We start from the raw sequence: 14,871 nt of genomic DNA, 5'->3' as shown, positions 1-14,871 counted from the left end.
AAAAATCCTCAATAAAATACTGGCAAACCGGATTCAGCAGCACATCAAAAAGCTTATCCACCATGATCAAGTGGGCTTCATCCCTGGGATGCAAGGCTGGTTCAACATTCGCAAATCAATAAACGTAATCCAGCATATAAACAGAATCACTAACGGATTTCAACAGCATATGTGAACACAAGGAAGAAAAAGGCAATCAACTTGAAAATAGGAAGTGAAACTATACAGTCTGAGGAGCAGAAATGAGCAGTCTACAAGACCTGTGGGACACCATCAAGCTGACCAAAATATACACAATGGGAGTCCTAGATAAAGAAGACAGAAAAGAGCAAAACGAATATTTAAGAAAATAATGGCCACAAATTTCCCAAACTCAGTAAAAGACATGAATCTACACATCCAAAAAGTTCAACAAACTCTAAGGATAAATGCAAATAGATCCACAATGAGCAACATTATATTCAAACTGCTAAAAGGCAAAGACAAAGAGAGAATCTTGAAAGTAGCAAGGGAGAGTGACTTATGACCATGGGATCCTCAATAAGATTATGAGCTGATTTTTCAGCAAAAACCATGGAGGGTAGAAAGCAATGGAATGACACATTTAAAGTGCTAAAAGAAACAAAAGTAAAACCCCCAAAAAAACTTAAGACTGCCAACCAAGAATTATATATCCAGCAAAATTATACTACAGAAATGAAAGAGAAACTAAGACATTGCCAGGTAAATAAAAGCTGGAGGAGTTTGATAGTAGTACACCTTCCCTATAAGAAATGCTAAAGAGAATCCTTAGAGGAAATAAAAGAACACTAGATAATAACTTGAAGCCATAAAACCAAATCAAATCTCTGGTAAAGTCCATCACATATCTAAATATTAAAACCAATATTAATGTATTTTTGGTTTATAACTCCTTTTATTTCCTACATGATTTAAAAGACAAATGCATGTAAAATAATGATTATAAAACTATGTTAATGAGTACACAATGTATAAAGATAAAATCTGAGACAACGAAAACATAAAATGGGAAGGAGGAGTGACGCTGTATAGGATCAGAGATTTGTATGCTACAATATTAAAGTTAAGTTGGTATCAATTCAGGGTAGGCTGCTGGAGGTTTACGATGTTAGTTGTGATCCTCAAGATAACCACTGAAAAAATATCTAAATATATACACAAAAGGAAATGAGAAAGGAATCAAAACGGTATACTACAAAAGAAAAATAAATACATTTAAATTATTTAATCTCCAAAGAAAAGTCTAGGACTGGATGGCTTCACTGATGCGTTCTACCAAACATTTAAAGGAGAATTAACACAAATTCTACTCTTCCAAAAAGTAGAAATGGAGGAAACACTTTCTAAATCATCGTATGAGGCCAGTATTGCCCTGACACTGAAGATACCACAAGAAAACTACAGACTAACACTGTTATTAATGTAGATGTAAAAACTCTCAACAAAATATTGGCAAGCCAAACCCTACTGCATAGTAAAAGGATTATGCACCATTTATCTATGAAATGCAAGGGTGATTCAACATAAGAAAATTAATCAGTATAATATATCACACTAATAGAACGAAGCAGTCTCATGATTATCTAACTTGATGCAGAATAGCATTTGAGAAAATCTAATACCTTTCCATTAAAAAAAAAAAAAAAACCCAACAAACTAGGATAGGACTACCAGAGAACTTCCTCAACATGATAAAGAACATTTATGAAAAACTCACAGCTAACATATACTCAATGGTGAAAGACCAAAAGCTTTCTCCTTAAAATCAAGAATATGACAAGGATAATCAGTGCTAATCATAATTCAAGTTCTAGCCAAAACAATTAGACAAGAAAAATAAAGGCATTCAAACCAGAAAGAACTATCTATTCACATATGACTTGATCCAATATATAAAAATCCCAAAGAATGGTTAAGTGAGGTGGCACACACCTGAATCTCAGCACTTTGGGAGTCAGAGGCAACAAGATCACTTGAGGCCAGGAATTTGTGACCAGCATAAGCAATATATTGAGTCCCTATCTTTACAAAAAATTTGAAAATTAGCCAGGCATGGTGGTACACACCTGGAGTCCCAGCTACTCAGGAGACTGAAGTGGGAGGATCCTTTAAGCCTAGGAGTTCAAGTCTGTAGTGAGCTATGACTGCACCACTGCACTCCAGCCTGGGTGACAGAGTGAAACCCCATTTGTTTAAAAAAAAAAAAAAAAAAACCCCAAAGAATGAACACATACACACAGATGAGCTAATATAAGAATTCAGCAAATCTGCAAAAGTACAAGACTGACACACAAAAATTAGTTGTTTTATATATACCAGCAATTAACAATCTGAAAAGGAAATTAAGAAAACAATTTCATTTGCAATAGCATATAAAGGATCCAGGAATAAATTTAACCAAGGATGTGAAAGACTTGAATAATGAAACTACAAAACATTGCCGAAAGAAATTTAAAAAGACATAAATAAATGGACAGACACCCTGTGTTCATGGATTAGAAGACAATATAGTTAAAAGATGGTGATGCTACACAAAGTGATCTACAGATTCAACACAACCTCTGTCAAAATTCCACCATCCTTTTCTTGTAGAAATGGAAATCTAATCCTCAAATTCACATGAAATTTCAAGAAGACCCCAACTGTCAAAAACAATAGTGAAAAAGAAGAACAAAATTAGAGGAAATCACTTCTAATTTTCAAAATTTACCACAAAACTACAGTAATCAGAGCAGTGTGGTACTGGCCTAAGAACAGACATGTAAATCAGTGAAACAGAATTGAGAGTCCAGAAACAAACCTATACATATCATCAAATAATTTTTTAGAAGGGTACCAAGACCATTCAATGGGGGAAAAAGTCTCTTCAACAAATGATGCTGGGATAACTGGGTATCAACATGCAAAAGAATGAAATCAGACCCTACCTCACGGCATATACAAAAGTTAACTTAAAAATGGAACAATAGCCTAAATAGAAGAGTTAAATTGATAGAACTCTTAGAAGAAAACTTAGGTATAAATCTGTATGACCTTGGTTATTTATGACAATGGAGTCTTACATGACACCAAAAGCCCAACTATCAAAAGACAAAACAGGTACACTGGATTTTATCAAAATTTAAAACTTGGCACAGGCTTGAGCATCCCAATCAATAAATCCAAGATCCAAAATGCTCCAATCCAAAATCTGAAACTTTTTGAGCACCAACATGACACACAACAAAAATGCTCATTTGAACATTTTGAAGTTCAGATTTAGGAGGCTCAACTGGTAAGTATAATTCAAAGTTTCAATATCTGAAAAAATTCAAAGCCCAAAACACTTCTGGTCCCAAGCATTTTGGATAAGAGATACTACACTCAATCTGTATGTCACAGCACATTATCAAGGAGCAAAAAAGGCTACCTATAGGAGAAAATACCTGTAAATCATGGACAAGGGTCTAGTTTCTAAAATATATAAAGAACTCTTATAAATCAACAAAAAGACAAGCAATCCAATAAAAAATGAGCAAAGAACTTGAATAAACATTTCTCCAAAGATATACAAATAGCCAATAAGTGTATGAAAAGATGTTCCACATCATTAATCATTAGAGAAATGCAAATCTAACCCCTAATGAGATATGTCACTCCCAGTAAGATGGCTCCTCAAAAAAGGTAAACAAAGATTTCCACATGACTCAGCAATTCCATTCCTAGTGTACAGCCAAAAGAAATGAAAACAGGTACTCAAAAAAATACTTGTGCACAAATATTTATAGCAGCAGTACTCATAATAGCCAAAAGGTGGATATAGCCCAAATGTTCATCAGTGGATGAATAAACAAATTGTGGTATTTCCATGGAATGGAATGGTATTTAGTCATAAAAGGGAATGAAGTACTGATGCGCGCAATCACGATGATCCTCGAAAACACTGTGCTAAGTCAAAGATGCCAAACACAAGGATCCATAACATACTTTGAGTCTACTCATAGGACATATCCTGATGAGACAAATCCATACAGATGGTAAAAAGTTGGTAGCTGTCAGGAGCTGAGGGTTGGGAGAAATGGGAAATTGTTTCATGGGCATAGAGTTTTAGTTTTGTGAGATGAAAAGCATTCTAGAAATTGCACAGAAATGTGTATGTATTAACACTACTGAACTGTACACTTAAAAATGGTTAAGATGGTAAATTTTGTTATGTTTTTTACAATAAAAAAATCCCATCCACGAATGGATGGTCCCAGAGATCAGGTAGTCCAACCGCTTGTTTTACATGTACATGGGGAACTGAGACCCAAAAAAGGTTAGCTATTTGCCCAAAATCACAGTTGGTCAGAGGCAGCACTGGGAGTAGTCACAACTTCTACTCCAAGTCTAGCACTCTTTCTACTAAATAAACCCTCCTGTTGGCATAAGCCTATGAAGCTCAGAAACTGAAAATTTCTTTTTAAATGTAAAAAGAAAAAGAACTTAGATAATGTGCAATTAAAGAAAAAATATGCTGCCTGGCTGGAAGAAGGGAAATGCGGAGTAACTGCTTAATGGGCACAGAGTGTTCTTTTGAGGTGATGAAAATGTTTAGTAACTTGATAGATGTGGTACTTACAAAACATTGTGAATGTACTAAGTGCCACTGAATTGTACATTCTAAAACGGTTAATTGTATGATGGTCGTATTTCATGTCTATTTAAAAAAATAAGTCTAAATTTATTTCAATTTTTAATCCAAATTTTCCTTTTTCTTTTTTTGAGACGGAGTCTCACTCTGTCACCCAGGCTAGAGTGCAGTGGCACAATCTCGGCTCACTGCAACCTCCACCTGCAGGGTCAAGCGATTCTCTTGCCTCAGCCTCCCGAGTAGCTGGGATTACAGGTGCCCGCCATCATGTCCAGCTAATTTTTGTATTTTTAGTAGAGACAGGGTTTTACCATGTTGGACAGGCTGGTTTCGAGCTGACCTCAGGTGATCCTGACCTCAGATGATCCACCCACCTTGGCCTCTCAAAGTGCTGAGATTACAGGTGTGAACTACCACACCCGGCCTTAATCCAAATTTTCTAACTCATACATTCCCATCTTATTTTTCAGCTATGGGTGTTTTATCTGCTTCCATGTAAATACACATACAGAACAAAGGAAGAAACTCAAAAGGTCCAAAAAGCATGTATTTTGGAGTTCATTCCCATTCCTTCCCAATTTGCCTCTCCAAATGCTGCCAATGGTCCTAGTTATTCATTCTTCCAGAAATGAATATGAATGTTTTCAACCTACTTGCTTAGGAATCTGTATACATTCTCAATCAGAATTCTTTTTTTTTTTTTTTTTTTTTTTTTTTGAGACGGAGTCTTGCTCTGTCGCCCGGGCTGGAGTGTAGTGGCCGGATCTCAGCTCACTGCAAGCTCCGCCTCCCGGGTTTACGCCATTCTCCTGCCTCAGCCTCCCGAGTAGCTGGGACTACAGGCGCCCGCCACCTCGCCCGGCTAGTTTTTTGTATTTTTAGTAGAGACGGGGTTTCACCGGGTTAGCCAGGATGGTCTCGATCTCCTGACCTCGTGATCCGCCCGTCTCGGCCTCCTAAAGTGCTGGGATTACAGGCTTGAGCCACCGCGCCCGGCCCAGAATTCTTAAATTCTGAAATTTTTCTTTTTCTCATTCTCTCTACTTTTTCATTTTTATTTTTGAGATGGACTCTCGCTGTGTCACCCAGGCTGGAGTGCAGAGGCACGATCTCGGCTCATTGCAACCTCCACCTCCTGGGCTCAAGTGATTCTCTGCCTCAGCCTACAGAGTAGCTGGGATTACAGACAAACCCCTTTTAGATAATTAAATCTAACTAGGTATTCTCACTACTATGTCATCCTCTTTTAATATTTTCTGTCTTTTTTGTGCCTTCTGTTGCTCATTTCTTCATAGTTATTATTCCTGTCAATTCAATTTAGTCTGTTGTTTAACCGTTAAACCATTTAAGTTTGAATTTTAATGTTCACATTTCTAGAAGTTCTTCAGAAGCTTTTAAATTATGCCTTTTTTTCTTTGATGGTGTCTTACTCCTTCAATTCCTTTTTTTCTCTTATACACTTCATATACACTTACATATATCTTTACTGACATCATTATGTAAATAATTGTAATCACTTTCAGACTTGTCCATGATATCTTTAATTGTTGCAGTGCTATTTTCTGGTTGTGTCTATTCACCTTCATTGGTATGATCTGTAATTTAATTGTGAGGTCATCTTCTCTGGAAACTGTTTTGCCTCTGGACACTGACCAAGGAACTGTGAAAATGTCCCTGGGAGTTTTCTTTCAGTTCCTGATCAATTATGATGTACGTTCTTTGGTTTGGGACTCCTGTACCAAGTAGATGGTATAAATTTATGTTACAGCGCCATCTACATATGAGATGGAAGAATACCAAACAGGCTGGGTACCGTGGCTCATGCTTGTAATCCCAGCAGTTTGGGAGGTCAAATGGGGATGAGGCCAAATCGGGATGAGCTCAGGAGTTTGAGAGCACCCTGGGCAACAAAATACACACTATCTCTACAAAAAAAAAAATTTTTTTTTTAATTAGCCAGGTATGGTGGTGAGCAACGATAGTCCCAGGTACTGGGGAGGCTGAGGTGAAGGATTCCCTGAGCCCAGGAGTTTGAGGCTGCAGTGAGCTATGATTGTGCCGCTGCACTCCGTCCTGGGCAACAGAGTGAGACCCTGTCTCCAAAAACAGAAAAAGAAGATTAGATTAAAGAATAATTAAGAACACTGGTAGCATTTGATGGGAATTTCTATTTTTCATAGGTCTCGCCTCTTATCCACAGTCTTCTGCACACAGGTAAAATTCCTTGCAGCTTTCACTGGCTGGGGCATTAAGATCTCTCTTTTCATGGATAGTTCAGTCTTTTGACACAGGCTACGTTCTAGCTCCCCTCTCTACCTAGTTCTAAGGCTTTCTGTCCTTGCATGGACATTAAAATTAGCATCAACTCCTCAACCAATATGTGGTCTAAAATCCCAGAGTATAAGTTCCTGTTTTGGCTTCGAGTTATCTCTGCTTATTATCTGGAGGTTAACCTCTCTTTCCTTAAAGCTTAGATATGTATTGGAAAAAACTTTTATTATATTCCACATTTCAGTGTGTCGCTGGGGACAGCCATTCCACGGGGGCTTACCCCACTATGTTACCCAAAGCCCCTCAATATAGTTTTTAAAACAAGTAAACCATTGTATTTTAGAGTAATCTTAGGCATGCCAGACAAACAGTTGACAACCAACTAAGTATCCAAACCAATGGAAAGAATCTCAAGATGTACACAGAATTACTACCACATAATTCTCCTTAATTCATCCAAACACTTATCATTCAGTATTAGATACTTCCACCAGAATGTGATATCTAGCACTTGTTCATAGTGCTAGGTATATAGTGCTAGTTAGCACATTCTAGTGGAAGAAAAGAGAATATCAAGAAGCCTGCCTATCGAGCATAAAGGTATTGCCATAAACAAGAGTGGAAGTTGGATAAAGAAATTAGAATTTGCAGGACAGAAATGATCTGTGGATGTTTCAACATGTTAACTGTAAGCATTTCAGAATACATGCAAGTGACTATATCCAGGTGCTATAACACTGTATTCCAATGATCTGGAATTAATCAGCTCAGCAGTATTAACTTTAACAATTAATAAAGAATATATCGCCATAGTGACAATTTTAAAATATCGAATTTCACCAAATAAAAAATTTATACAAGGTAACTTAAAACAGGTTCTTTTCTGGGTAAAAATAGATCCTCTAAGACACCAGGGGTCCCCAACCACTGGACCACAGGTTGATACCAGTCCATGGCCTTTTAGGAACTTGGCCACACAGCAGGAGGTGGGTGGCAGGCAAGGAAGCAAAGCTTCATCTGTATTTACAGCTGCTCCCTCATTGCTTGCATTACCACCTGAGCTCTGCCTCCTGTCAGCAGCATTAGATTTCTCATAGGACCATGAACGCTACTGTAAACTGTGGATGCAAGGGATCTAGGTTAAGCGTTCTTTATGAGAATCTAATGCCTGATGATCTGTCCTGTCTCCCATCACCCGCAGATGGGACAGTTTACTTGCAGGAAAACAAGCTCAGGGCTCCCACTGATTCTACATTATGGTGAGTTGTATAACTACTTCATTATATATTTTAATGTGATAATAACAGAAATAAAGTGCACAATAAATGTAATGTGCTTGAATCATTCCAAACTCCCCCACCCCCACCCCCCCCCCCCCCCCCCCCCCCCCCCAGTTCATGGAAAAACTGTCTTCCACGAAACCAATCCCTGGTGCCAAAAAGTTCGGGGACTGCTGCTCTAAGAAACCTGGGATTACAAAGGCATACTCCAACTCTTACCAAAAGCTCTTTACAATAAGTAATGAGAAATTTCTGCATTAAACCTTTTTCCGTGAAAGGAATGACAGAACTAGCTATTTGGGGATTAATTTCTGATGCTATGGGAAATGGAACTAAAAGTATTTTTTAAGTGATAACTGTCACAATATAATCTACATTTGATATAAAAGTTGCAGGGATATAGCAAAGCACAATACAAACGAAAAAAATAAATAGGTAGTTTCTTAATAAATCTTAATCTCATTTTAACCACTAGAGGGCTACCTTGACATTTGATTTCTGATCCCTTAGCCACTCAATTTTTTTTTTTTTTTTTTTTTTTTTTTTTGAGACAGAGTCTCTGTCACCTAGGCTGGAATGCAGTGGGGTGATCTCGGTTCACTGCAACCTCCACCTCCTGGGTTCAAGCGATTCTCCTGCCTCAGCCTCCTGAGTAGCTGGGATTACATGTGCACGCCACCATGCCCAGCTATTTGCATTTTTAGCAGAGACGGGGTTTCACCATGTTGGCCAGGCTAGTCTCGAACTCCTGACCTCAGGTGATCTGCCTGCCTCGGCCTCCCAAAGTGCTGGGATTACGGGCGTGAGCCACCATACTGGGCCATAACTTCTCATTTCAATACTTACCAAGAAATAATTATTAAATCACTTTATATACCAGAGGACTTTGTGGGCAAGGAAAGATGCTAATACAGTAACAGTTGGAAGGATTGTTCCCTTCTTAGTAGGCTGGACAACAAAAGTAAAACTGGGAGACCTGAAATTTAAGAAATCAAATTCTCTCATACTTCTTGGTCAGCTTTTGTAATATTGATGAACTTACGTTTTAAGTGTTCCAGACGTCATAAGTTCAGTCACCAAAACAATGCACTTCTTTCCTTTTACTGTGGATTCCCAGGAATCATAAAATCTAACAATATTGGGATGCTGAAGACCCTTTAACATTTCAGCTTCTTCTTTAAATCTCTGCCTCTCAGACTTTGTTAATTTTCGATCCTAAAATGAAAAACCAAAACAGAATGTGGTTTAAAATGATAAAACACTAAATCAAGACAGTTAATCTTAGATACTAAACATTACTCAATCATGATCGATGGTGTTTAAAACATGCAAATGCTGAAGTTATAAATGATAGATTTGGATTATATAAATTCATGCTTGAGATCATTTTAGTATCTTTACTGTTAATGTGTAACTCAGATACAGTCTCACTTTTGTAAGGTGCAGTTAACTTTCCACATCCAAAATAAGTCATCAATTGCTAGACACACAATTTAATGTCAGGAAATGAACATAGGCTTTGGAAGCAGAAAGACCTAAATATAAATTCCAGTTCTATCTTTGCCTTGATTAAAATCAATCTATCTTTAGCCAAAACATTGTTTTTATTTTTGTTTGACTGAAAGACAGGAGCTCACTCTGTGACCAAGGCTGGAATGCAGCGGTGCTATCATAGCTCACTGTAGCCTCAAATCCTGGGCTCAAGGGATCCTCCCACCTCAGCCTCCAAAGTAGCTAGGACTACAGGCATGTGCCACCTTGCCTGGCTAATTTTTAAATTTTTTGTAGAGATGAGGTCTTGCTATGATGCACTGGCTGGTCTTGAACTTCTGGTGATCCTCCTACTTTGGCATCCCAAAGCCTGGGATTACAGGTGTGAGCCACTGCACGAAGCCTATTTTTTTTTTTTTAAAGCAATAAATTAAATACTCAAGTATTTGTCTTTAAGTCAGGAAAATTCTCAGTTATTATCTCTCTAAACACTGTCTCCTCTCATTCTCTTTTTTCCCCTCCCAACTCTTCTTTTTAAACAATTTTTAAATGTGTGTGTGTGTATAACCTTATTTTATCCTTTAATTTCTCTCTCATTTTCCATTTCCTTCTCTATGCTACTTTCTGGGATGGCAATGTTTTCTGATCTACCTTCTTGTTCATTAATTTTTCTCTTCAGTTATTATATCAATTATTAATTGAACTTTAAGGTTCTCACTCTGTCACCAAAAGTACCCAAGAATGTAATAAAAGGAAACCAAGTTACTACTCCTGTTTCTACTCTGCCCAATAGCATCAAAACCAATGGATACTAGGTACATGCCTCTTACAAAACTCTTAATTACAGGCAACATTATACTGACTCTTATCCCCACAGAATAAGCCCTCAGAGGCTTTATTTTGTCATGAAAAGGCAGTGACAAAATACCTTTCTGGTGTTCTATCTTTAGCACCTGACAACCTAGCACAGTGACTTGTTCAACAGCCATTTGTTGAATGAATTCCATAAATGTCTTTTCCCCTGCAATACCCCTTTAAAAGTGTGTGTGTGTGTGTGTGTGTGTGTCCTTAATAAGCAATTAGCATTTCCCCAAGGATAAAAAATTCCTGTGACTTAAAAGAAAAATAATAATTGAAATTGGGCCTCTGAATCTCAGGTAAGTCCAATACAACCTGTGCAGAATGATCAACTTGCAAACAGCTTTTGATTTTTAAAAATGGTTTGTAAAAGTTTATTGTAAAAAAGCTGTCAACTACTTATTTATAGCAAGGTACAGAGGGAAAAAAACAGGGTGGACTTCTTTGCCATCAAAAATCCGTATTTAATTTTCCTTGAGAATACACTGAATGGCAAACTAAAAATTCCATAGAAATATTTAGATTATTCTATCTCTAATTTGCCCAGAAGACATCTATACTATAAATACAGGATACTTTCTAGATCTAAGTGTTTCTATCCTTTCTGAAAAGTATTATTTATGTTAAGGGATCTGGGAACCCCTGCTTACTGTTTGAAGTTAGAAAGACAGGACACCAGATTGTCATCAGCAAAGCAGGAAATGGGGGGACCTAAACACACAATTTAGGGCTTCTTTCAATAATTCGTCTACGTGTTTCCTCTGTAACTAAATTTTGTTTTTTTTTAATGAAATCTAGGAACATTTCATAAAATATCTTATAGAAGTACATTATTTTAGCACCCAAAAGACTTTAAGACAATAATAAAGTAGATCAAAACTAACATAAGACACAGATCAGAAGGAACACCTGGGGTTTTAAAAATAATTTTTGCCAAGTATTTGCTATTTACTGGCTGGCTGCTTTACTTCATTTAATTCTCAGAAAAACGTCATGAGATGAACTGACTCAGAAAATTTTATTATCTCCCTCAAATTCACAGGAAAAGCAGAACTAAGAGACAAATGAAGGTTTGCTTCAAAGCTCATGTTTCACTGACAACAAACCCTAAATATTTTGCAAAACTTCAAAAGTAATTTTCTTCTCAGAAGATTCATGTTTGTTATTATGTAATAATTATTGAAAAGAAATAGGAACTTTATACTAAATTACAGCTGAAGGTAAAATAAAAGGAACCACGTATTGTTTAAATATTACCAACTGTCAAATTATCATGAATACAATGATAAAATTTTAAAATACCGTATCAAAAAGTAGCATTAAAACGTCAAGTGAGACTTAGAATGGATTAGCCACTGTTGCTTTTTAGAACCTTCTCTTCATCATTATGGAGCTGGATATTCCTGGGGCCTTAATATACTATATTATCCCAATTGCAGCATTAATTACCTTCAATATAAACTAAAGCTGATGCAGCTAACCCATTCTATTCATTTTGTTCATTTCTTTCCATCTACATTAAGTTGTTTTGACAGGATAAATGAGCAAAACCAAGGATCAGCGTCACATGACCTCTTCATAACATGCACAGTTCCAGACTACTGGGGGTGGGGTGTGGGTCAGGCAACAACTAAAACAATTGTTCATCTCAGTACTTCCCAAATTATAGTGCTCAGTAGATTATCTGCTAATTTCTTCTTGAGAAGCACAATGCTAATGTTTAATACAATGACCTCATAACCATTTGCACATCTTCAATCCCTTGCTTTTAAGAAGTTATTTCATTTTAAACATCCTCTGACAGACATCTCTCTTTATCCTCATATTTTAGTATTTTTAAAGTAGCAATCCCATCCTTTGCTACTGTTCACTTCATTCGCCCAGAAGCAAACCTTCCAAACCAATTGTGCTAATGAAGCAGTGAGACTGGTTTTCAATCATTAAACTTGAAATTTTTACTTTATAGCTAACAACTGTATCCCCAAAATTATCTAGTCCTCAAGTCTTACTAACATTTATACATTTCTCTAGTATTATATATGTGCAATATTCAAAATTTTACTACTAAATTAAGACAGCATATGTTAAATCCACCTATCAAAATATGGGTGGAGAAAAGTGTCTGGAATTCTTGATTAAAATATTTTAGGTCACTATTGGAATACTCCCTCCTTATCATTTTCTGCACCACACTGACTTAGCAAAGACATGGGCATCTACTTCATTTTTTTTTTTTTTTTTTTTTGAGACAGAGTCTTGCTCTGTCGCACAGGCTGGAGTGCGGTGACGCAATCTCGGCTCACTGCAACCTCTGCCTCTCGGGTTCAAGCAATTCTGCCTCAGCCTCCTGAGTAGCTGGGATTACAGGCGTGTGCTACCACACCTGGCTAATTTTTGTATTTTCAGAGACGGGGTTTCGCCAAGTTGGTCAGGCTGGTCTCGGACTCCTGACCTTGTGATCCGCTCGCCTTGGCCACCCCAAGTACCGGGATTACAAACGTGAGCCACCGTGCCCGGCCTCTATTTCATCTTTTAAAGTGATACTAATTGTTGTTGGGTACTAGGATAAAGAAATAAAAACTTGTCTTCAGGCAGAAGGTACAGCAGTTTGAAACACTGCTTTCCATTGGAGCATGGGTTTCAGTTACAGTTTACAGAGATAAAAAATTTTTAAACAATTATTCTGTATGTTGAAAGAAATTAAGCATATAAATAATTATTTAAGTCTGGCAACTCTCTCTCATAGGCCTATATGGTATAACAGCAATTCAAAGATGACAGAAGTATTAACTGTAGGTAACTAACTCTTCTTAAAAACTTCGGAATTAGAGATTGAAGGCCTGGGAAAGGTTGGAAAAACTACTACTAGAAACAAAATGGGTAATTCTCATGCAAAAATTCTTAACTGTTAAAGACAGCAAAAAGACTAACATGGCTTTCAAGGTGTTTTGAAGTATAACATAAAAAGTACACCTGCACTTTATGTGGCCAAATCTACAGATTAAATTCCTACTGCAGATTTCTTTATGACTTTCCAGTTTGGTACTCTTAGACATGAAACTCAGGGTCTATCCCATGAAGAAGAGAGTCTATGTGAGTCCAACTTTCCTCAATAGGTGAAAAGATAATTATGGGGATAGGGGGCAAGTAAACATGGCATCACATCCCCTGCTTCTCCAAGGAGACTTTTACCTATCATTCTGAAATAGTACCAGTTTCAGAAAGACCAAAAAAAAAAAAAAAAAAAAAAAATTTTACTTTTTTCCCAAAAGAATAGGAAAAAAAATCCGGTTACCTGGTTGTTCTAACTCCTCTATTAGCCCCTTCTTCCCAATATGGCTCACCTTTATACACTTTATTTATTTACAAAAAGTTTCTGTTTCAAAGAAGCAAGAAGAAAAGTCTACTTATAAGAGAGATAGGAGACTGGGTGCGGTGGCTCACGCCTGTAATCCCAGCACTTTGGGAGACCGAGGTGGGCGGATCACCTGAGGTCAGGAGTTCAAGACCAGACTGGCCAAGATGGTGAAACCCCATCTCTATTAAAACCACAAAAATTAGCCGGGCGTGGTGGCAGGCGCCTGTAATCCCAGACACTCGGGAGGCCGAGGCCAGAGAATCACTTGAACCTGAGAAGCAGCGATTGCAGTGAATCCAGTGAGTCAAGATCTCACCATTGCACTCCAGCATGGGCAACAAGAGCAGAACTCCATCTCAAAAAAAAAAAAAAAGGACAGAAAGAGAGAGAGAGGGGAGTTTTCTCAAGCCAGATGTATACGAATGTATAGGTTCTATTCATTAGGTACCCTTCACTTAATCCCCAAATCTAGGCCAAGAGTATCCAGAAATTGGGGTCTAAGAGGTTCTCTCCACCCTTCTTTGGAGGGCACAAGAGCCACATGGAATTCCAAAATACCTGGGACTTGGTATATACAGGAAGCTTTAGGTTAATGCTAAAAGCAGCAGATACATATAACAGCTGAACCACAAAAGGAAAAAAAACACTGGCCGGGCGCGGTGGCTCAAGCCTGTAATCCCAGCACTTTGGGAGGCCGAGACGGGTGGATCATGAGTTCAGGAGATCGAGACCATCCTGGTTAACATGGTGAAACCCCGTCTCTACTAAAAAATACAGAAAACTAGCGGGGCGAGGTGGCGGGCGCCTGTAATCCCAGCTACTCGGGAGGCTGAGGCAGGAGAATGGCATAAACCCGGGAGGCGGAGCTTGCAGTGAGCTGAGATCCGGCCACTACACTCCAGCCCGGGCAACAGAGCGAGACTCCGTCTCAAAACACACACACACACACACACACACACACACACACACACACACACACA

The 14,871-nt window shown here is 37.9% G+C and overlaps 1 protein-coding gene across 12 annotated transcripts in view; it reads right to left on the bottom strand.

Moving 5' to 3' along the window:
- The window catches only part of WNK1 (WNK lysine deficient protein kinase 1), a 182,481-nt gene that overhangs the window by 110,513 nt on the left and 57,097 nt on the right, over window positions 1-14,871 (bottom strand). For all 12 annotated transcript variants that reach the window (XM_023182984.2, XM_023182972.1, XM_023182977.1 and 9 more), the window contains exon 2: window positions 9,227-9,399. In XM_023182984.2, the coding sequence (XP_023038752.1) occupies window positions 9,227-9,399 (173 nt within the window). The remainder of the gene's footprint in view (window positions 1-9,226; window positions 9,400-14,871) is intronic.

This window comes from Piliocolobus tephrosceles, chromosome 10, assembly GCF_002776525.5.
Source record: "Piliocolobus tephrosceles isolate RC106 chromosome 10, ASM277652v3, whole genome shotgun sequence".
Taxonomy (NCBI): Eukaryota; Metazoa; Chordata; class Mammalia; order Primates; family Cercopithecidae; genus Piliocolobus; species Piliocolobus tephrosceles.
This window is presented reverse-complemented; position numbering and strand designations above follow the sequence as displayed.